The 25,217-nt window shown below is 39.8% G+C and overlaps 1 protein-coding gene across 1 annotated transcript; it reads right to left on the bottom strand.

The window, feature by feature from the left end:
• Window positions 1–576: 576 nt before the first annotated feature.
• Window positions 577–13,389, bottom strand: SLC7A7 (solute carrier family 7 member 7). Its single transcript, XM_053468469.1, has 10 exons — window positions 13,240–13,389; window positions 11,198–11,738; window positions 7,593–7,718; window positions 6,761–6,905; window positions 6,259–6,382; window positions 5,764–5,867; window positions 2,571–2,667; window positions 2,166–2,315; window positions 1,283–1,466; window positions 577–1,125 (listed from the first exon to the last, which is right to left on the bottom strand). Exons 2-10 carry the CDS (start codon window positions 11,697–11,699, stop codon window positions 1,031–1,033), a joined length of 1,527 nt encoding a protein of 508 aa, XP_053324444.1. The 5' UTR covers window positions 11,700–11,738; window positions 13,240–13,389; the 3' UTR covers window positions 577–1,030.
• Between the last annotated feature and the right edge of the window lie 11,828 nt (window positions 13,390–25,217).

The following is a 25,217-nucleotide window of genomic DNA, read 5'->3' as shown; positions in this document are numbered from 1 at the left end:
GCATGACGAATGCCCTATTACCCCTGATACTATAGTCCGGGTTGTCTGCTTTACAGAAATATATACTTTTGTGGTTATTTTTGGTTTATTTGTTTAAAATTAGAGTTGCAATCCCATCATACCTAGTGTAAAAATTCTATGAATAATGTACACCTTATAGCATGTTCCCTATAAGTGCTGGGAAAGTATGGAAATCCTATATAAATTAGGTATTTCTGAAATCACCTGAATTGATAAACTTGGATATTTTTCAAATTTTTGCCAGTTTTTACTACATTTCTCATCCTAAATTTTCAGCTTATTGTCTAACTATGGTATCAAAAGAAAGCTCTCTCTCTCCTAGGAAAAAAACAATATATAGTTTACATGGGTACACTATTCGCAGGAAAGGAGAATAATCGCTGAACTGGCATACCGCAAAAATGGCAAAATTGCTCTGGGCTTTAAGGTACAAAAACCCCTGGGACTGAAGGGGTTAAAGGAGAAAACATTTGTTTATGTGTATGCAGTATGTTCACTACAACCTTTTATCTAAATAAGACTGTGGACCTGTTAAACAATAACAACTACACCACCTTGTTAAATCCAAGTTTATTATTTAGATAAGATTGTTATACACCCAGACTACCTCCCTATGCAATGTGCATGGAGCATGCCTGCCCACGTGCCTCTGAAAGCAGCATGGTTGTGTGGGGTTTCTGGCTTCCTGAAGACAATCTGGGACAGGAGGCAGGGGGTTTTATAATAAATGAAGACTCGCAACGGATTTTATCTTGTAGCTTTCGGAAGCATGAAATCCGCTGAACTGCAACAACTGCTCCAAAGGCAATGGGGGGAGGAAAGTCCAGATATTGATTAACCCGCTTGGAGATAAATTATTAACGCCACTTCACCAAGAGGACCGCCCTGCAGCTACCCTGCAATGAAGGGGCTACTGACATTGTAAAAGGCACTTGCCCAGTTTAACAAATAAATTATGTAATGCAAGTGGTTTTTGATAGTCCATTGGATGTGTAATTTGGAGTGTTTCTCAGTCTGATTTTGACACTTCTTTTTCTTCATTCTCTAAATCCATCTCAGTGATGACAGAGAAGCACAGGATCTGGGTATAACGTGTCACTGCAGCTGCAAAAGAAAGTAAGGTGAATGTACTGCAATGGAACCCAGGCAACGACTAACAAATACATTCAATTTACAGTGAGGACTGTGACACTGTGACTGTGTGTTTGTTTTGCATTATGACTATGTACATATGAATACCTAGTTTCTGTTTTATACATACCTGCCATACGCCTCAACCACTGTGGTTTCCGCTTCTCAGGGACACGAACAAGCAGGAAATATACAGGGACTCCAGACAGAGCGATCGCCACCCCAATCAGTGAGTTTACCAAATCACTGTACAGGGGCACAGCGACCAGAAACACAGTGCAAAGACAGAATACCACTGGGAAGACAAGGCTGAGCTGTAAGGGACACAGAAGAAACAAAAATGAAGAAATATCGGTAAATACCCACTAGCAGGCAGGGACATTTGAAGACTGCAGGACAATTTTGTTGTAGGACTTAGTCAGACAGGGGAAATTCTGGGTGGAAGGACCAGAGATAATAGGAAGTAAGAGGACAGAGAGTGACACAGGACAGACAAGAAATGGCAATTAGACATACTAACAAGGAAGGGCATGACAGGGTAGCTGCCAAAGAAACAACGCAGATGGCACACAAAGAGGAGATTTAGGAGATTGGATAGCAGCAGGAAAATATATAGACATTTGGAAAACAGTTTCTAGGGGCACAAGATGACAAGAAAAAAAGGAAGTGGAAAAGATAGCTGGCTGGTTTAAAAAAATCATAAGATGGAGCAGAAAAATAAAAATCAGGATACAAGGAAAATATTGCTATATTAAATGTCATAAGTAACAAAATACATAATTTTACCAAAAGATTATGCAGATATGTCACCGTTTCACTGATCACTAGTTCAAGTAACAAACATGGAGCTCTGAGTTTTCAGTGCCAATATAAACATTAAAAATGTATATAGTCATATTAGCCCAAGATACCATTAATTGGGCCAACGTAGAAAAAGATCTTTAGTCATATGGACAAGACACCTCAGAGGTCCCAAAGCTTATGTGACTTTACATCTCCAATTTCGAACCCACCTTGAGTGGTCTCGGTCTGTCTGGTTCTTTCCATCGCAGATATAACTGCCCAGCAATAGACAAACCAACAAATAGCCAGTAACTGAAGCTGTAATAATTGATGAGTTGGAAGATGTCTTCAACACACAGGTATACCAGAGCCATTGCTCCCTGTGGATTAAAAACAAATGAGTCACCAGCCCTCCTTCATTTTCTAAACAAAGGCAGAATCCCAGAAACAAAACCAATGGTAATGGACAATCTGCTAGCAAGGTACACACTTTTTTGGTTATAGTGCACTTGCATAAAAAAAAAGAAAATCCAGAAAATGGCAGTTTATGTTAAAGTTTTTAAAGCAATATGCAGATGCCAACTCTTATTATCAAGGTACACTGCCCCAAAAGTGAAGTCAGGTCAAACACTTACATTAAACAGCAGTGCAGGTATGGGGGTGAATCTCTCCACATGGATCATGCTGAGAGCGTCAGGAAGATGGCCCTCCCGGGAACCCACAAAGAACAGTCTACAATCAGAGAAAAATCAAGTATTCATAACTACATCACAACACATCATACAAAATGTTTCAGCACCCTGGAGTATGGTATACGATGTAATCTAGTGTTACTGTGAGAATGCCAAGTTTAACCATTTGTCTTTCCTTCTCTTTTTTGGGTTACATAAGAGCTAGTCTTTGTGCACTGAAGAAAAAAAGGGCAATATAATTTTCTTGGGAATTTACTATTTAAACCCTATATAGACACCCTGAAAGCTTGGATGTGATTAATTAATTCCACTTTCAAGTATAAAAGAGTAGATGAGTATATTTATGAATACCCCAAAAATTGCATAGAATTATATGGCAATCTGCACAATTACAGTACATAAAAAGTGTATATTATACAGGATTAAATATTATGATGTTGGGGATAGTTTTAACGAAATAACTGTGATAAGATGAAAAACAGATTGATTGCCAGATTGTTGCGCAATGGAATGCCAATTGTGTGTGCTCCCATTCATCCACATATTACCCTGGTTTGAGATTTTTGTAGTACAACAACATTATAAACTGAATTTACAATGCATTTTATAGTCTAGCCTGAAATGAATCATGTTTGGCAAGATTATGTAAGTTTTTTTTTTTCTTACCGGTTAAGAATCCACAAAAATACTCCATGAGTCTATGCTTTGAAGGGCATTGGCGATCAGTGGACAAATAACAGTGCAAGGTAAAGGTACACCAACACAAAAATCATCATGCTTAGTCATATACTCAAATGCTCAATAGCTCAAAATTTTATTTTAAAAAGGGAGACCTTTTTTATGTTTGAAATATGTCCTTCAAGAAAAAGGTTTTCAGGCTGGGAAATGCATTGGGTGGGAACCTAGCAATAAATGGCTAAGCCCAGGGGTCCGAGGCACGTGATAATACAAATAATTACAGCGGATAAAGAAATACTAACAGCCACAGATAATGTTAGTAAAGTTTCCACTCCTACTTTACCAATCTCTTTAAAGCCATTCCAAATGATCCAACTGCAGGAATTTATATCTGGCAACATGCACGACTTACAAAACTCAAAAATGACCAAAGAGAATGCCTTAACTCCCCAACAGAACAGAAAGAGGTGAAAAAAGTAATACCTTCCCTATCTCATAACAAAGCTCTGGGGCCTGATGGATTACTGTGAAAATATTACAAATTACCGGCACTCTATACAAGCACATGCTTCAGGAGGGCATATGCTTCTCAACACTTACCAAAGCTAGAATGAGTGCGATGCTAAAACCCAATAAACATGTTACCAGTATTCAATCGTATCGGCACATAACGCTCCTCAATCAGGACATCAAAATCCTGTCAAAAATTGATGGCTGAGAGACTCCAGACTTTTCCTCCTTCACTGCTGGCAAGCCACCGAGTGGGCTCCTTGAGGGGTAAAAGTCTTATAGTGGGAATATGGAGGGCCATCGCAGCAGTGGTACATGCTTGTCAAAAGTCAAGGGGTTCTCCCAAGGATTCTCCTCAGCTTAGATGCTTCAAAAGCTTTTGATACTCTAGAGTGGTAATCAGAATTTTGAACATTTGGTTTTTAGGCCAACTCAGTACGCAACCTCTATGATGCACCCAGACAATAACCATGTATCCTGAATTCACAGGGATAAAGGTCAATTCATAGAAACTTGAGGATGACGTGCTGCTGCCTGTCTTGGATTCAAGACAATTCCCTCCCCCCAGTCACTTTGCACTTGTTATCCAATCGGCGGCAAAACAGGCATTAAATTGAATTTAAAAATATATATTTGGGACACACGCTGGGACCCCATACTCCCTCTTTTGGGTTACAGTGGGCTTCATAAAGTATCAATTACTGAGGTATAAAACTTCCCAAGAACCACTTTAAAACTATACACCTTCAATATTACCCCCATTATTAAGACAGTTCTGCAAAAACACCTGATCAAAATTATTAGCTTTCCAAAATGTATATGCCCTATACAACTGCTACCCATCCTTTTAAAGAAGGCTGACAATAAGATAAGTACATTCCACTTCAAAAATTATTGTGGCAAAACAAGAAACCATGGATCAGCCTATTTAAATGCCAACAATTTAAACATAATCTAGGAATCAACAACCAGGATGCAGATTACAATGTAGCGTCTTTCATGAGTCTTTCCATTTGAAATGATTAAGAGCAGGGAGATATTTATGAACACCATTCTGGATGCCCAAATGTGGTACCCAATGACGCTGCCATAGTTACTCCACACTCCATACACAGCCCTGCTAGACAAGGCTTAAAATAACCCATTGTTATATTAGACAATTAAAGCATGGAAACCGGTAGGCTTAAAACATAATATGCAATATGCAATGGCAATATTTGGAATGGACCTGGGCCATCAGGTGTCCAAATCGGTACCGATTGTCCTGGCCGCAAGGCAGAAAACTAACCTGAAGTTTTGGATTGGGGATGCGTCCCTATCTGAAAGGGTATTACCACAAAAACTCTCTATTTCACATGGACTGTGTGGAGTCTTCTAAAACACAAGAAACGCTAACCATTAACACACTAGATGGCAAGACCAAAGAGTTAATTGAATTGACCTTTTCAATACACTTCTTGGTATAGTCAACTTGGGGAGAATACCTATAAACATAGAACAAAGAGTGGGGTGGAGACTGTTGGGTGACGGACGGGGCGACATAGGACGGAACACCATAAATTTCTGGGAGGGTGTGGGACCCACATTATTTGCTCTTCGGGTACATTGTGCTGACATGTTTAGATTGAATAAATCCTGCTTTGTTTTGGATTTTGAGGGGGAGAGTCTAACATATTTAAATAGCCATTGTTTCGGGACGTCCAAATGATGTAAGTGTTGCACACTACTCAAGCAGCAGTATCTGTAATTATGCAGCCATATCAGCCACAGGCCTGGCCTGCCAGTGTTCCTGGAAGGATGAAGGCCTCTTAAACGGATGTACCATGAGTCAGGGTTCAATAGATGTTACAAGTCAGTGAGCTTCCAGAATAAGTTACCAATAGTAACCAAATTGATCAAGCAAATGGAAAGAGAAGACATCCATGTACAACAGGATTATGGCAGTTACCTGGAAGCAGCAAGGATGGAAGCATTCAGACCCCCAAAGCACGAAAGAGCTACAGCTAACGGGATGGTCCAGTTGAATATGCCAAATATCTGATCAGCAAACGTCTAACGAAAAGAGATTTAAAACAAAAAACTTATAAATAATGTAAACAGTTTATTTCATAGCGCAAAAGGTCTCTCTTATATACTCATCTCTCCGTGTTATTTGCTTTCAAAATGATAGTTATAACAACTCAATCATCATTCTTATAAACTACTGTATTGTTCTCCTGTTTCTCACAAGTCAGTCTTGTACGACCTGTTCTTGTAGGAGACTGGATTTGTAGGGATGAAATTTTACACTTAACTAAACCTAAGTAAATACGAGATAGATAGATAGATAGATAGATAGATAGATAGATAGATAGATAGATAGATAGATAGATAGATGGATTCTAGAATTTACTGTCAATATTCCCCTTCTCCCATGATCTATCTGCGCCTAATGTACTCTTACCACAGCAACAGCATCACTACTCAGAATGGCTCGCATATCCAGCACTGTGTAATAAGCCACATTAGTCAGGATATATATCACAGTCACGATTGGCATGGAGATCCCAATAGCTAATGGCAAGTTTCTGTAGATGACATAGAAACACAATGATATATTTGAATAGAAATGTCTCACAGCAAATTTGAAGGTTCTTATCTATCATTACTTTATAACAGCCCCCATATTCTCCTTACCAAAACATTGTTTCTCTATTTAACTTACCCCATTTTTTGATTATCCAACCTCCCTTCTATGTTTATCTTATTCTATTCACTCCATTTTGCAGTGCTTCCACAAGGTCGGCCTAATCTTATTTCATTAACATTTTTTGAATTATTTCTCCCTCTGTTGTTTTGTGAATGCCTAACTATTTCACTTCTCCTAGTCACAATCCATCTCTCCCCTGTCTCACTTAATTTTACATATCTCTCCCGTCTCCCTCACTAGTTTTTTTCCAGATTACCTCTCTGGATTTTTTATTTCTTCTGTAACAAAGTTTAGAGTGTCCCATCCTGAATATGAGAAAAGTGCTGAGTAAAGAGCAAGAGCAATGTTTCCAACATCATGAGAAGAACCGGCAAAGGAGTCATCAAAATTCTCTGTCTGACCTGAGGAGGAATAGTGGTGGGTTACCAGAACACGGCCAAGCAAAGCAATATCAACAATACATAAAAATACGCAAATGACAGATAATGGACCACACAGAGCTGTCTAAAGTTATTTCTAGCTTCCACCTACACTGAATAAGCCGATTATATGTTGTAAGACTCTAAAAGTAGTGTAATCATGCAAGTCTGTTAAGTTGTGTTGATCATCTCTTAGTCCTCAAAAATAAACCTTTAACTAGGCTACTCCCTAGATACCTTTGTAACATATGCACCCCATGTTTTTCCCTGCAGGGCTGGTAGTTATGTGGAACTCCCAACTATGCCATTGTGTGCATGTTCAAGGTATGCAGAGATTGAGTGAGTCTTGTTTATGAGTGCATACCACTACAAAGTCAGATTCCATATCTGAAGCAGGATAGTACACAACAATAGCAGTTGCACAATCTGAAGAAGATACAGTGTCCTAGAATAACCCAGTGCATAATGCCCAATAAGATCAGATTTCTAGAATTACATTGTTCCAATTAAGAAATGTATCATCTCACTATCGTGGATCCTTCTAAATATCCAAGAAAATATTGCAATACGATCTATGCAGGATCCTAGATATGCTTCATTCCTTTACACACACACAGACCCCTTTATATATAACTGTGACCCCATTCCTCTATAGGTCTAATTTCTTACCTTGGCAAAGCTTCACAATCCCTGCAATGATGACAGCAATAAGAGCCACCACTTTGGCATAAGTGAAAAGGTCCTGAACACGGGTCCCCCATTTGACATAGGCACAGTTCACAAAAGTAAGGAGTCCTGAGGAACATAGTCACAGAAATTGAAAATAAAATAAAATGGATTATGAGAAATAAATAAAAGACAAATCAATAAAAAGCAAATCTAAATAAGCACAAGAGGATGTGGCAGTGAAAACAAAGAAGTGGACATGATAAAAAGGGAAGGATGATGAAAATAGAGAAGATGCTTTTAACAAAACATGACACACCTATTCACATAATATAGTCTTATAGATATATACAACTGGCGTGTTCACCTGTATGAAAACCAGCTCTGGGTAGTATAGGTTTGTAAATGGAGATCCCATTTACTAACTCAACAAAGGGAAAAAAACATTAAGATGATTAGTATGAACACCTTATTAAGCACCTTTACGAAACAATCTGGTTAGTTTGGCGCTTGCTTGAATGTGTGCTCTGTGTCAAAGTTTCTCATTTTGAGGGAAATATATTTTAGAAGGAGAGTCACACTCAAAGTATGTTATAGTGGGGGCAAGAAAGAGGATGAAAAACTCCTCCACTTAAACTTAAGAAATAAGGAGGCATTGCCAAACACTAACTTACACCCACAGAAATCCAGTGCAAGCGATTCTGGGTAGGTATTTGCGAATCAGTTTAACAGTTTTTGACTCGTATACATAGATCCATTAGAGTTCTGACTGCTTAAATTATTTGGTAAAACGTATCTTGACTTAGCAGTACAAACATTAAATTTTTCTATTAGGAGCACCCTAACACTTTTAGGACTGTAAAAATTGCATCAAACTTGCTAGCTCTGATGTGCTGCATTAACAGATAGACCTACTAAAATGGGATCACGCAGGTGTGTAGGAAATGAATACACCCTTAATAAGACACGTAAGAACACAAGTAAAGTTAAGCAAGGCAAGAAGCTCTACTAAAAGTAGTTCCTAGCATGCTGAAGTGGTGACGTGTTATGTAGTTATGTCTCTTCAGGTCACCGTGAATTTATGCTGATGAGCTAACAGGGGAGCATTTAATAATTAACACATTATTGAACCATTTAGCATCATCAACATTTATTTATACCGCGCCAACAATTTACAAAGGCTATGACAAAACTAGAACTGACAGACCAAGACAAAGGTATACATGACGACCCTGCTCGCAAGCTTACAATCCAGAAACCACATTAATTTCATAGAACAGATTCATAAATCCACGATTTGGGGTCTGGTTAGGGAACTGCTGGAGTAGGAGACAAAGATTTGTGCTTACAGGACCCTGTAACAAAGAGGAAGTCCCATGGGAAAAAAATATATCTTTTTCTAGCATAAAATATGTAGGTATTGGGGGGGGTTAAACTCCTTTATTGGAGGCTGCCATCGTGGTCTGTTGTTAAAGAGATATTTTTCTCCATAGACTTTTGTTAGAGTCTTCCAGTGGGTGATTAGGTCTGAGTCACTCTATTGTTTACCCCAAGGCATTATGATAAGGAGTCAGGTTGTTTGTCCAGTGGGTTGGGGTAAGATAACAGAGCAAGAACAAATGGCTAAAATGCATCTGCTTAAAAACATTATGCAAATCTAGAACCGTTTTAACCCCTTAAGGACAGAGGAAGTAATATTATGTCATAATGCTACACTCCATCTATACTCGCTATTTTTTCTTTTGTTAAAGGGTGTGAAATTTTGTCTTTTTTTCTAGCCCCCCCTCAAAATGTTTTAAACAAGAAAACAGCAAAAAAAAAATAAAATAACAGTTTTAACTAAGCATTATATAAAAGGTGTTTATGTTTATACTTCGTAGAAAGGTATCAAGACTTCCTGTTTTCCAGATCTGCACGATGATTCCTTCCTATCATCTTAACTCTGTCCTATTGTAAACTTAGTGACTGTTAATGGTTTCATGCAATCTTTGTAAAGGTGCGGAGGTGGAGAAGAAAAATGTTCAGGGCAAGAAGTTGATTAGATAATGCTGAGACTTTTGGACACTGACTCCAGTTTCCATTTAGTTATCTTTTAAACAAAATGCCTCCAGTGTAATTGCACTGAAAAAAAACTATATGTAGTTTTCATCAATGAATTCAGTTATAGTTAAGGCTGTGACGACAACAATTCCCCTTCAAATGCAATCACATTATTGCACACAGCAATAATAAACAGTCATCGTGGACCTGGATGTTGTCAATTCTAAGTGCTTTCAGACTTGCTGCTGTTGTAGCTGCTCCCTAGTCTGCTGCTAATATGTTAGCAGTAACAAACTACAGAGGCGCCATAAAAGTGCTTTGGCTTGGCTGAGATTTGCCTTACATTATGAATGTATTGACCCGGGCTATGTATACAAAGCGACTCAGATACAGAATCATTCTTGCTGTTGCTATGGTAATAAAACCACTTCTGTATCTGAGTCACTTTTAATAAAGGACATCGGTGCGGTTGTACAAACTGGTCGTGAAACTACTAGTGTCAGCACATTATGCTTCTTACTTCCTTCTATCCCACTTTTTCTACTTACTTCTTGTCAAAAAAAACTTCAGTCACATTTAAGGGGGGGGTTGCCATTTATGTAAGATGCAAAGAAAAATGTTGCTAAGTAGAACATAAAAAAGGGAGGGCAAAGCTTATTTATTTTAAAATAAAAAGAATACTACTGTAACAGACAGCTTGTTTCACTTCCATAAGGCAAACACATAAGTGCAAGCATTTAGTCTGAGATGGTACAGTGAATGCAGTCAGACTTTTTGAGAGTTGGAAGGAGAGCTCCTCGGATTCACTAGACATTATGGAGATCCAACCCCAGTGAGCTTCTGCTGAAGGAAGAGCTTGGCCGGACCTGTATAATGTTTAGTTAAATTGGTGGGATTTCTCCAAAGGCTCCTCACACATTTGATTATACATTACACAGGGCCATCTCAGCCTTTGAATGCTACAGAAACATAACAGTGCAGGCCCTTCATGATCAATAGTGAAGTGGGTATGTTTGGAAACTCATCTCTCCTGCAAGCTTGCCTGCCAACAGCACAGTGCTTTTTTGCTAAACCACACAGCAGCCGATACCGACTAGAGTGTTGTGTGTGTCCGACAGTTGACAAGGAGGAAAGGGGTGAGGGACTCAAACAAGCTTAGAAGAATCAGCTGAAGAAGGAATTTCCCTAAACTAAACAGTTTATATGTAAAGACAAATTAGATTTTACTCTTTATCTTCATGATGATGTAAGTTTATTAAAATAATTAAGGTTGTTTTGTTAACCAAACTTCACATGGGACAAAAACAATAGGTGTTTCTCTGTACCTTGTATACCACCAAGGTCGGTATAAAACACAGAGACAGTTGATCCCAGTATTGCGCTGCTAAGAAACGCCACTTGTGACTATTTAGGAAAGCTCACAGATTAGTAAATTTGCTAGGCTCTCACTGGGAAATTTAGCAAGTAAAACTTAAGTGCTAATGACTAATCTCTTTAGCAAATCTACCCATGAGTTTTCCCTCAATGTATAAATGCAATTAGCTGTTCATAGCCCCTTATTTTCTTACCAATGCAGGCTGCAGCAAAAAGCCTATTTGCATAGTATGGTGATTCACAGGTTGGGAAAATTGGTTGCACCATGTAATTGGCAAAGGTGATTGCAATGACGGCTTGGCTGGTTGGCTCAATGATGAGGAGGGATGTCCAAAGCCTGATGAAGGCAACAAAACTGCCAAATGCTTCTAGGATGTAGGCGTAGCTAGCCCCAGACTTGGTGATGGTGGTTCCCAGCTCCGCATAACACAAGGCCCCAAAGATGGAGAAGATACCGCCAACAGCCCAAATCACCAGTGAGAGGCCATAGGAGGCACTATACATCAAAACCCCCTTGGGTGATACAAAGATTCCAGACCCAATCATGTTCCCAACAATAAGACAGACTCCATTCAGCAGCGAGATTTCTTTCTTAAGCTTCATGGATTCCTGAGAACTTGTATCCCCTGGTGAATCCTTCCCATTGGGAGTCAATTCCCCCGTGGGGGCCTGAGTGTACTTGGTGGAACTACCCATTGTGGAGTGTGAAAGTCAGCACAAAAGCAGCATGTCCCCCTAGGAGAGGAGAAAAAGGCAGAACGTTTACTGCATCCCTGTCAGTAACATACAAAATTAAGTCATTTCAGTCCTCTAGAAGAAATAGCATCATATTAAACGGAATGCAGGTAATCTTCTTTCAACTTGGAATAAAAAAAACAATTGTAGTTCATTGCTTCAACAATACCATCAAGTACAGTTCCCAGTTTAACTTACTGATCTGGGACATACTGATGACAAATATAACCCATCCCATAATTAAGACATCATTCATTATCCACACAGAATGAAACTACTATACTCCTCTACAGTACTTTAGTTATCAAAGGTGTCAGAAATACCATTTTAAATATGTGAGCGTGTAAATTAAAGAATGATCTTTCATATAGGGAGCAGAAACGAGTATGCAACTATTGTACGTGTCTGATACAAATACATTATTTTTATTATTTGTTTTATATAGTGCCGGCATATTCCGTAGTGCTGTACAACTCATACATAATTGTTATTCTTTTTATGAGCACGTGTATGCTAAACTAGCCCATATTACTCGATAATCCAGACAACCCTAATCCACACGAATGGTACAGAGATAATTAAACACCAGTATCTTAAATATTTAACAGAATTTTTATAATTTTGTGGAAAAGTAAGGGAGTGGATATAATAAATATCCAGGTCCAGAAGGGGAATTAACAAAGAACAAGGGGGTACAATGCTAAGACACAATGTTGCGGGCAAACTAAACTATTTTATATAATTAGATCTGTAATTGATAAACCTCCACCAAAATAACATTCAATATAATACAACCTTTTTCAAACTACCGGCACACAGACACTTCCAAAATCTACAAGTGTTTATTATACTTTTTGCAATCATTTTGAGAACGACCTCTAATAACAACAGTTCACACCAAATCAAGTTAACTTTAGTTAAGCAGTTGCTTAGGTAACCTCTGATTTCCGTAAAAAATCGCTTAGTCGTGAACAAGCATATTTGCTTGCAAGTAAATGATAAGCAAAGAGGACTCTGGGTCGTTAGTCATTAATGCAATTTAAGTGTAATGTCCTGATAAAGACTGTTACAGTTTAGAGAACAACAAAACACCCAGGGATTTTCGACAGTAATCTGTGATCCCTGCATTACATGGTTTGCTAAGTACTTGGCAGCTCTGATCGCTACATATCACGTTATCCTGTAATGATCCAATATTATAGTCACACGTGAATGCACCTTGCACGGTCCCTCCGCACAACGAAACATGTAGCGCACAGAACTACAATCAGCGCTCACAAGCGAGCGATCTCTGTTATTCGGACTACAACTCCCAGAACTCTCAGTCAGCCATAGCAGGGGTTGGATCACATGATAGCTGGAGTGCGGCTGATGCTACACACTCCCTGTCCTGAGCGTAACAGGCAGGATGCTCGCCTTGAAAATTAAATACGAACTGAGAATGAGCAAGTGTGTTCCTGTTTAAATATAGTGCCGGTGTAGCCGCGGAACGGAAACTTACCGGTGTAAGCGGAGTGGAGGGTCACACTCAAGGGCCGCACTCCCCTTGTTCAGTCTTCAAACGATCGGGAGGTTAGAGAATACAAGAGAAGGAGCGCAGCCCATTTAACAGAGAACATGTAGCTGGGGAGGGAGGGGGCAAGGTACAGAAACACCAGGATTTCGAAAGAAGACAAGATCACTCAGCGAATTCTGAGAGTTGTGGAGAAAGCAATTCTTATCAGGGGGGATGGGGAGAGAGGCAAGGGACAAAGGGAGAGGGGGGACAGAGGAAGAGGACAGAGGAAGAAAGGTGAGGGACACTTGGAAGGGAGTGAGTGGGAGGCGCTGACATGCTGACCTATAAGAACCCCCTGCCCTCCATATTATTAAAATATAAATTCACTGATATAAGTGACACTGACAGCCTTCATGCGCGTGAGTAGGGACACCTTGTTGTGTTTATACATAGAGAGTGTAGACAACTCAAACTGTATCCAGGGAAACCAGGACTCACAACCCCACAAGGTCCAGGAAAAGCTCTTTATTGCTTGCAAATCTAATTTGGAATGTCTCCTGTTAAAAAAAAAAACTTTATTTACATATGTCCGGTCTACCCAAACAAATGTCTCGGTTGGTTAGTCTTGGGGGGGTCCACACATTTACGCAACGCTGTGCTGTTTACTTTAAGAGCTACCCTGCTATAAAGTTAGAATTTAATCACCTGCTCCGATACATGTGGTTATGTATTACATTCCTGTCATTAGTGAGGCAGGGGGTCTCCTATCATTACATTATAACCTCCCTTTCACTCCCTACTCCATGGGGTTTATTCACTAAAGGGCAGGCTGTGGTTTCAACAGTCACCATTCATTATGAAGGGCCAACACTGACACGTTTCTCTAACAAAATGGCTGAAATGACCTTGTGTTATGTGTAGTTCATCAGGTGAGGATGCATTCTCCCTGATTTAATTAACTATGCGTTATACAGAGTCAAGGAGTTAAAACTGCAAATCTCCCGCAAACTTTCCTGACAGCTCTTCAATTAGTGAGTAGACCCTAATACCTAAACACCAGAAGTCTTGGTGTAGGGGGGAAAAAAAGTGGTCTTTTGGGAATTAGAAAATTGTAAACATTTCATGGCTCCGGTCCCGCTTTTACACTCTTTTTATTTATTGAAAGTGAGAGCGTCGAGATATTACATGATATGTCTCTTTGAGGACACGTGGCAACCACAAATTGAAGGTGACAATGTACCGTAATATTGTTGTGGGGTATTTGACAGTGAATACTATCGAGGAATTGAGCCAATACATCATTATAAAACAATATTTTCCGTTACAATAAATTGTCACAAATGTAAAAAAACAATAGAAAAATAAAGGCTCCGGGCACTCCAGAGTTCCAACGTCAGGCAGATTTATTGAGACAAAGAACGTTTCGACCTCACGATGAGGTTAAAAAACAAAACATTTTAAAAGGTACACTTTACAACCAAGCAGTCACAGTACTGAACGTCACCAATTGTCTATAGAAACAAACACCATGTAATAAACAAACTTGATCACGGATCTGGAGCTGTACTTTAGTACATTATCATAGGAATGCAGGATACAGGTACAGGAAGCCCAAACTAGCTTTTTTCCTGTCTGAAACCTTGGGAAACTACTACTTCCAACTGCAGGATATCGGCGTTGGTATATGTATCGTTAAAACAGATCTTACCGTTTATTAAATGAACCTAGGTGTGCACAGAGTAAAGTAAGCATATGTATTAGAATCTCACCTTATGTATACCATGGGAGCATTACTTTACTGAGAGAGTAGTAGATAAATGGAACAGTCTCCCAGCAGATGTTTTAGAGGTTAATACAGTGAGGGAAGTTAAACAGGCATGGGATAGACATAAAGCTATCCTCACTATGGGAACAGACCACAGACTGATATGGGTTTGAATCCCTTACGTCAGGAAGAATGGGTAGATTAGATGGGTCAAATGGAACTTATCTGCCATCAAGTTCTGTGTTTCTATGTTACTGCAGATCTGCATGATTTTGCTTGTGAGAATTGTTAATTGGCTCAAGCAGCTTTTGGAAGGGTGGAGGGAAGCGCAGACCCAGGAAGTAGATTCCAGACTGAAACCAACACAAGCTCTAACTGCATTTGGTAAATTAATTATGTTATATGATGCGGCAACAGTAGTTCCCTTTTCAGCTCTACTAGCGACACAGCAAATGTGCAAAGTCTGATTATGATACAAGTTGGTATATTAAAGGCCTGGTCTTGGAAATTCAGTTGCTGTGTGACTGCAGTGCACCTCCATATACTCACACAGGTTCCCTTCAACCGGGACCAGCCCTATTATAAAGGCAACCTGCCGGTGGCAGAATCCACCACTGCCACTACTACTAGCCATACCTCTCAACACTCACAAGAGGAGCACCTGTTTAGGGATGTGGATACATATTGGGGAAGAAAAGGAGACAAAAAAGTTTTCGTCTCAAATTGGAATACTTGGCTCAAATGGGGAAACACTCACTAACTCATACCACCCCCCTAATGGAGTCATGTTAGCATAAATTGTTAGATTTGCTAAACAAAAATCCAGAAATGCTATTGCTGGACTAAATTAATTGACCAATGAAAGGTAAATAAATTCAAAGTCTACCTGTAAGCAAGGCAGAATTATTTTGTCATTGCCTATGGCCCAGGCAGCAGGGCCCACAGGAGTTTTGATAGCAGGTGGCTCATGAATTGGATGAACAGCAGTAGCACCTGCCATGGTTATCTGAAACCAGATGACAGCTGCTGCATTCAGGTGCAGAAATGTTTGCTGTGTAAGTACCATGAGCACACTGACATAACGCGCATGGCTTCCAAGTACAGCATTACTGCTCAGCCAGTCGCTCATGCTGCATTACCCACAACCTGTCCCTCCCAGTATGGCTTTAAGCAAACGGATAGTATCCCCAGAAGTAGTCGCTAAAGCCATCTACGGCATCTAATTCAGTAAGCCAATAAAAGTATTACCTTTACCACATTTGCAAATATAATTCAGCAGGACACATAAAAGCAACATTTTAATGTACCTGATTAATCCAATTACAGTTTTCTATAATGGACACCATGAGCAAGAAAATTTCGACCTGAACTTTTTGAAAATGCATGTCGTGTGGGCAGGATGTCCCTTAGGGTTCATAGTTGAACCTAGTCAACATGGGGGAATTCCAGATTATATAGTGATCAGGCCCATACGACACCTTGGGATAGAAAGAGCAACAAATGATCCCTCCCATCTACATATTGTCACTGAGAGAGTGGTGGCACGTGGAGTATGTTGATTTGTCAGGAGACCTTTTACTGTTTGTTTTGGTTAGCTTTTTGATGCTGTTGATTTTTTTTTTATTTTGTAATATAGTTTTGGCTACATATTTAGTGTCAGCCACATTCACTACTAATTTTCATTTTGTTTAATTGGTCATACAAAAATACATGATGTTTGGATTTTCAGGTGATTTATGGTAAAATCCTGAGTATGGACAAACAGGACCATGAACATATCATGTGTACAGTTAAGTTAGAAGTGCAAGAAATGGGCATACATAACAATTTCAAAGATTATATACACACATAGGGTGGCATTCCATCAACCACAACAGTATTGTGTCATACCGCCCAGATACTGACAATGACACACAAAAGCGTGACATATATTGCGATGTACATTGGTTTAAATTCAAAGTTGACATACTCACTCTGTTATACCAGATCCCAAAGCAGCTGACTGAGACAAACAGTAAGGAAGAGGAAGTTCATGCTGAAAAAAATCATGAGGCAGACAGAATAACAGCAGTTTTCACAACATGAATCACTGGTTACTACTGAATAAATATCAAACTCCTCCTTGTTGAATGTCACATGGGATTATTACAGGTAAAATTGTCTGTAGCTCTATTGAGTGTTCATCTATGTGGAAAAAGGGTGGACACTGCATTTGGATACGTACAAATTTAAATTTTAACCAAAGTTGCCAACTTTGTCAATTCATACAAAGCTCCGAGGGTGAGTCCAAAGGAAACAAACAAAAAAAAATCAAAGAGCTATGAGTTTTTGCTTAAATTTTGTTGTTTTTTTCACTCACTCTTTTTTTTTTTTGCATTAGCATTCACTCTCTCTCATACTCTCTGAATGTCTTCCTACCTTCTCCGCCGACTACTTCCGTGTCCCTGCCTTCTTGCCCCTATTCGTCTCTTGCATTTTTCTTCTTCTGCTCCTGAACCTGGCCTCCCGGTGAACTTCTGGACACACCCTCTCTCCAATTGGTAGAACGGGGGAAAGGCTGTCCCCGTGGCTCTGCCCTTTTGTGGAAATGTGCAGTGAGGCCAGAATAATACAGATAGATTTGCGGAGAAAAAAGGTGTGGAAATGTAAAACTTCATTATCCTGGCCTCCCGTGAACTTCCCTAAAATATGGAGCCACCAACCTATCCTCCCATTGGAAAAACAGGGGAGTGGGTGTGCCGGGAGGGTCCATCCTTTTGCTGAAGTAAGTTCGCCGACATGCCAGGTTCAGAAGTGCGTGAAGAAAGAAGACAGCAGAACAAGAAGATGCATAAGAAGCAGGGCAAGGAGAAAGGGACACGAAAGCAGAAGGGGGAGAAGATCGGTAGTGTGAGAGATGTGAATAAGAGCATGAGTGAGTGAATATGGGTGAGTGACAACAAATCTTGTTTCTGAATGTAAAAAGCCTACCAAATTTCATCAGAACCGAAAGAGAAGGAAACTAAATTGATTGTCCAAAAATGAATTGACCAAAAACAAATTTGTCCAAATCGTTTTTTGGTCCATTTGCACAATTCTACTGCTTACACTACCACATTACTACCAAGGCTGTCTGAAGGGGTAAAACCTTAGTCTCAAAGCCTTCCTATCCATGTGGCATTGTCTTCAACAAATAACTACAAGTTCTTCACACTGTTAATGACCTTTAACCAACTGAGTAGGTTGAACATTGAAGCAAACAGGTAGAACATCAAAAATGCCATTTTCCTATTGTGTGTGATCATGGTTGACTACTTGCTAGGATGTGATAGGTTGGCAGGCCGGTGTTTAAGGTAGGAACTGTGCAGAACCTGGCATTAATGACATGCAAGGACAGGTAATGTTTCTTACCAGCAACAAGTGGGTCACCGTAACCTATCAGTGTAAATTCTTGAACTGCAGGGCCCTTGTCTCAGGAATTAAACCAGTCTCAGCTCCAAGGATTACCTTTAATCCTCCCTAATTAGTGGAATTAGCATACAACACATACATTATCATTGGCCAAAGTTTATGACACATTATACAATGCACCTCATAAATAATAACTGATATTGATTCTGTCCTTGCTTCAACCATTTTCTCTGTCATGCTTCTGAGGTTATCTAGTACTTTAGCAACCTGACCTACAGTGTATTGTTCTCAATGAGAGCAACTTTCAGCCATCTTTCTTTTGAAACTCAATATGTAAAGCAATGCAATGCATGCAGTGGCCTCTGGTATGGCCACTGACTTGGTCATAGTGACAGACCAAGCTAAATGGAATTTAGTGTCCCAAAACAAGATCTGCAGAGTCTATGATAGCACTCTCATTCCACGTGGCTAATGAAAGGAAAAGTCACAAAAGTGTTATAATCATCATGTAAACACTGCTTAAAGGGTGTGTTACAGAAGACAGCCCTAGTTTTTTCTGTGTTTCTGGTATACCCTCTTACACTTGATTGTTTACAGGAAGGAATCTTGTGGTGGCGCCCCCTACTCAGTTTGGCACGCTAATCAGTTGCCTATCTACCTATCAGTTGCCACCCTCACTCCATCAAGCCTTGTTTTTGGCTCAACTTTTTCTTCCGTTCCTACCAATTTCCCATAGGAAAGGGTGATCTCCAGTCACACATGCATCAGAAGTTCCCGGGAATGGCTAAATGTAGATGTACCCAAATAAGACAGGGTACCCCAAGGGCAGTTTCAATAATATCCTGAGCTTCCAGCAATATAAGGGACAATAATTATTTCTATGCCCTTGCTATAGCCAGTTACATCACTTGGAGGATAGGCATAATACATTTTCATTGTGGTTCAGTAACATTATCCAAAAGCATTTACAAAATAGCTATCTTTTTTTTATTTTTTTTTATTCTTTATTGAAATGTTTTCCTTTTTTAAGACATAAAAACTAAAACAAACAATCATGATTATGTACGTTAGTACATTCTCTCTGAGACTTACAAAAGGACATGAACACATTTGATACAGAATTCATACATAGCTGATAAGGTGCTTAATCTAAGTTATTTTAATGAATAATGTCTTCAGCCACTGAGTTACCAAGTTCATGTCAATTATAAAATAGCTATCTTATCCACGAAAGGTTAAGGGAGACTTAGTAAGTTGTAAGTCTGCCATCAAGGCAAACACCCCCTCCAGAGCTGTGTGAGCAAAGGACAAGCCCACCAAACATGTACCATGGTACCCACCTGCCCACAGTTTCTCTAGCAATGCCAATATGTCTGTTTGAATAAACTCTTTATCCTAGCTGGTTCATAAAACATTACGTGTGAATTATCAATAATAACTTTTACGCTGTAATTCAAAGTCTGCATTTAATCCTAAATGGCTAACCGTTCCTGTTGTAAAAATCCATTTGATCTCACCTCTGGCAAATTTGTTGTGGTGGTTACCTACGCTCGAGTCTTTTTCATTTCTTAAAATTATCCAAAATCTTAATATTTAGAGCCTTTGTAATAGACTTCATTAGAATGTGCTGACATGCTGTGTTTTTAATAACTTTTTTGTATTAATACTTGTGTCCTGTTAATACCATGTTAGCAGGTTTAATATCGTCATAATATAAACAAGAGGTTTTGGTTAAATGAATTGGCCAAAGCATAATTAAGCTCACCCGCCACGTCAAGGCACACTCTCAATAGGGTGAGAACCTACTCTCACCTCCTACATAGTGGACACACAAAGCAGTTTATACTGCTACCAAAACCTTATTAATGTGTTGGGGGAGGTGCAATTAAACCTCCTCCCCATTAACCCCTGGACAGCAAGCTGCAACCAGACTGATGAGGAGCCAACAACCTCAAATATGTGCAAACAGGGAAAAGAAAAAATGTCGGTGCGCTAAGCTAGTCACAGGCTCAAATAATACAAATGTATAATACGAGGCCTACCAAACAGGTGTAAGCATGCTGCAAAAACAGTGTATTGGCTGTACAATAAATACAAAAAACAAAAACTGTCTGCGCTTCTTACCCTAATAAAGTTGGGAGAGTGTGCCTTGACGTGGCGGGTGAGCTTAATTATGCTTTGGCCAATTCATATAACCAAAACTTCTCATTTATATTATGTTTATATATTTGTTGCCAACTTTATTAGGGTAAGGCTAGGTTTCCATTTGGTTTTTTTTTGCTAAAAACGCCTATAAAAACGCCAATAGCGCCACCTGGCGTTTTTTTTGTGAAAAACGGCTGCAGCCAGATGTTAGCTGTAATTCAATAGGAAATCGCAAAATGCCATTTCCACTTGGCGTTTTTCTGTTTGGTGTTTTTTCAGTCCTCTTTGGCGTTTTTCTGCTTTTTTGGGCTCTGTGGCAGTTTTTCAAAATTGCAGCATGTTGACACTCTGGCGTTTTTTGCAAGAAATCTTGGCTTTTTTTCTCCAATAGAAGTCTATGGGAGAGAAAAAACGCCATGAAAAAGCCAAGTGGGTTTATTGCCTTGGCGTTTTTTATGGCGTTTTTTCCACAGTTACAATGCAGAGGATGGACCCAGTATCTGTGTGTCCTACGAGAAATAGGCTGAAAACAAACAGTTTCACACAAAACAAAGTCCTGGACTGGTTCATATTGAATTTTACACCATTTGGAACAAACATGCCATTACAAACAAACATACGCGACCGGATCCTGCGTGCCAAAAGCAACAGCAAACAATTTGCACCATCATTTGGGGCCAATCTTCCCAGAGGAGCAGACATTCGGAATAAAGCATGCCTTACAAACCACAGAAAAGAGACAAAAGTGTCTACCAAGTAAATGACATCAGGAGAGGGCAGATACTTGCCATTTATCCTAATCCCTTTTAGCTGGGTGAAACTTCTAACTTGTAAAGGCTGGAAAAACTGCCTAAGGTCAAAAAAAGCAATTTCCACAGAAAGGCTAAAACGCCAGAAAAAACTGCAGAAAAAACGCCAAAACGCAGGAAAATGCAGTGGCTGTTTTCTTGGCAGTTTTCCTGGCGTTTTTCATCAAGAAAAAAACACCGGACAAAAACCCAAGTGGAAACCTAGCCTGACTATGAAAAAAGACACATCCTTCAACCATTTGAAAGCAATCTCTGTTTGTCTTCCAGATATATTGACAACATTGTCATGATCTGGCATGGTGATGAATAAAATACTATTGATGCAACTTCATATTTCAATGCGCTTGATTCACCGGTGCGCTTGACTTGTGAATATAGTCAGAGTGCTGTGAGCTTCCTTGACCTCACTCTGTCTTTAAGCAGGGGTCGCTGACACTATTCACTATTTAAAAAGCCAACGGGTCGCAATACATTGCTCCATTTTAAAAGTTTCCACCCTGGAAAAACCTTTATAGGCTCCTTCTATGTTAATCAATCTTTTACATAAGTGCCTATTCACATAACTGTGGGTGTTAAAAATAGATGTGAATGGTGATTACCTTTTGCAAGAAAGTTAATCTTTATGAGCTCATTCTATGTGATTTAAACCCCTTTAGTCCCCTTTATTTTCTGGTACCTCAAGTCGCGGAGCAATTTTGCCATTTTCAGAGATTACTCCCCTTTCCTGCAAACAGTGTACCCATGTAAACTATATATTTTTGTTTTTCAAGGAGAGAGAGGGCTTTCTTTTGATACCATAGTTAGAGAATTAGATGAAAAATGAGAAATTTTGTAAAATTTTTTATATTTTTGTATGGTTAGAGGTTCTCTTAGGCACCTCTTGAACATGTTATTAATGCTAGTGATGACACAATTGCATCACTTAGCTCACCTTATTTTTTTATTATTGATTGTATTATTTTAGTGATTTTTTTTATTGTTAAATCATTTTAAACTGTAACGGCTTTCAAGCACCCGCGCCGGCAACCGTTACAGGAGATTGGGAAGCAGAAAGATGTGTCCCTGCCGCTGCAAGAAACTCAGGATGTACCAGTAGGTCCATAAGGGACTGACGGGGTTAACCATTCCTTCATATAGGCGTACCTATCCACATATGTGTCACCTATTTACTAAATTGTGGGTGTGTTTATCCACTTATGGGATGATATTTCTTTTATAAATTGGCATTTTGTGTTTTTTGTGTGATGAAGGTTCGGCGTATGAGACCAAAAACGTTGATCTAACGTAAACTAATAAATATATTTGCACTTTAATACGAAGCCCTGCGAGTGCTCCAAGTTTTCCATATATATATATAGATATACACATTACTAAAGCAAACTACAGAAAGTGACCCAGCCTCCCAAATGTGCCCTGACCCCCAGCACTCATAGGGTTAAGTTGCACCTGTCATTGCAAAGATTTGCACATTTTTGCCAACAGTTTGGGTTCCAAAACAGTTGAGAATTACTATTTGAATTATCTGTTCCTTCACTTCCATATATAATTGTTAATTTGTGAGATGTTTCCTAAATTATCAGAAGGTGACGTTTTTACAAAGTCTTAGAGGGAAATCAATAAATGATCAGTAAAGAAAGTTACTTTATTTTCCCATTTTCTTAAATATTATTCATACATCTTTGTGTCTTTTATCAGAAAATGTCATCAGTCTGAGTACATTAAACATGCGCAGGAGAGTCATAGATCTAAGAATCTAAGACAAGACCAAACAGGTTCTGGGTTTTTATGCTTCTAATAAATATAAGTTAGTGAAGCTTTGTTCTTTAAATATGGTATATATTAAGGGCCATGAAGAGTTTCATGTAAACACCTGTACACTCATGGAATGCGGTTACCATGGAAACCTATGACATCAAAGAATTCTAAAGGATTGTCTGTTCCAGGCGCTGCTTACTGTGACATCAAGCCGACGATGATGTCACAATTGCCACATTCACAATAAGTGAGACAATCAGCGTGAAGCAGATCACTTGCGAAAATGGGACGCAACAGCTCTATCGCTGAGCTCCTGTGCATCCTGATTTTAGCTGTGAGCCCCTTGCATATCGTTGGAGGAGGAAGTGGAACGGGCTCTGATGCGGCGAAATCTCAGAAAGAAAATGTTGAGATGTATTTGATGGTTGTCTGTATTTGTACCATCCTGCTGGATGTGATTACAACCATTATATTATATTTCACATACCGGAAGACTAAGGCTGAAAAAAAGTAAGTTTCCCACTTAATAATATTGTTATAAGTTCATAAGGCCCTGGCTGGGGTAGCAAAGGGACATTTACCAAAAACAACTTATTTTACACCATAAAGGGGCATTTATCACATCCCTGTATGAATCGGTGGTTACGGTGATAAAACAACATGTCTTAGTGACACCGCTTGGTAAGATCAGAATGTCCCCGGAGACTATTGGCTGTTACAATGTTACCTGGTGTGTTGCTTGTTTCTGCTTATGGAACCATTAGCTTCATCCGTGATCATCCCATTAAATCCCAAATGCTCTTTATTTCAGCCTAGGACCTGATGAATGTGAGAAAGGTGAAGCCGGAACAACTGGAGACATCACACCATCACTCTCCATTTCACCGGACATGGATTCATCATATTCCGGAACTGAGACCGAGACTGGGACTGAGACCGAGACTGAGAATGAGGAAAGTTGGACAACGGACCCTTCATCATCTAGGATGTCCCAAATGTCCTCTTCTGAAGAGTTGGTCTCTGACACATGTTTTGATAAAGAGGACTCTTCAACCTCAATGGAGACGGCTCCCACGCACCTTGATGAATGTGAGAAAGGTGAAGCCGGAACAACTGGAGACATCACACCACCACTCTCCATTTCACCGGATATGGATTCATCATATTCCGGAACTAAGGCCGAGACCAAGACTGGGACTGAGAGTGAGCATAGTTGGACACCAGTCTCTTCATCATCTTCGATGTCCCAAATGTCCTCTTCTGAAGAGTTGGTCTTTGACACATTTTTTGATAAAGAGGACTCTTCAACCTCCCTGGAGACGGCTCCCACGCACCTTGATGATAGTTTCTAAGACATTTTCGACAACATCCAAGGGCTCCTTGCTGCTACAACCACGACTTTTTGGGCAAATGTGGCATCAAGCAGGCTGACCAAGTGGCATAAAGACATTAAAGACATGGATAGCCATTCAGGGAGGCCTCCCCCTAAGGACATTTATGCATGCCAGGGGGCTGTGCAGATATAGACACTGCCCACAGTGTATTGTGGAGGAAGAAAATGCCCTTCACTTGTACTGGCAGTACCCGTTTGCACAGGCTTTGTTCAGGGCCCTGGAGTTGGAACTCAAGGACAGTATTGGGAGAAAGTGTCTGTGCTACCACTCTGTACTCGGCAGAGACGGCACAGATCTGAAGAGCTGGAAGGAGAGACTCGCTAAACTAAAGCAGAAATTGATTTTGGAGCCTCAAAGACCTTTTCATCGTAGGAAAAGTGCTGGTGCTGCGCAACAAGATTCTTCCCGTTCTGCAGTATGTGGCTCAGGCCTAGCCCTTGCTGGTCACCATACACCGAGCCATCAACAAAGCAGTTTTCCACTTTATCAGGGTCTCCAAAATGGACAGAGTAAAGCGTGCAGTGATTTACATGGAACTTCGCAGGGGAGGCAAAGGAGTGCCTGACATCCCCACCGTGCTGAGGACTTTCTATGTGTGCAATTGCTTGCGCAAGACTCTCTGAGAAGTAGTGAAAGGCTCTGCTGGAAGCTCCATGTCTCACTTCTTCCTGCTGACCCTGTGAAAGGCAGCTCAAGTGGGAAAAGTGGGGCAGCTCCATCCCT

This window comes from Spea bombifrons, chromosome 1 (genome assembly GCF_027358695.1).
Source record: "Spea bombifrons isolate aSpeBom1 chromosome 1, aSpeBom1.2.pri, whole genome shotgun sequence".
Lineage (NCBI taxonomy): Eukaryota > Metazoa > Chordata > Amphibia > Anura > Pelobatidae > Spea > Spea bombifrons.
Note: the sequence above shows the minus strand (reverse complement) of the source record. Positions and strands in the feature narration are given on the sequence as shown.

Excerpts from the sequence above, each read along its gene's own strand:
- SLC7A7 (XM_053468469.1), bottom strand. The coding sequence starts at position 11,699 with ATGGGTAGTTCCACCAAGTACACTCAGGCCCCCACGGGGGAATTGACT. Across the intron at positions 6,383-6,760 it reads GAAATAAAAAATCCAGAGAG|AAACTTGCCATTAGCTATTG; the intron begins GTAATCTGGAAA and ends TGTCATCTACAG. Across the intron at positions 1,467-2,165 it reads ACAGACCGAGACCACTCAAG|CTCAGCCTTGTCTTCCCAGT; the intron begins GTGGGTTCGAAA and ends TGTCCCTTACAG.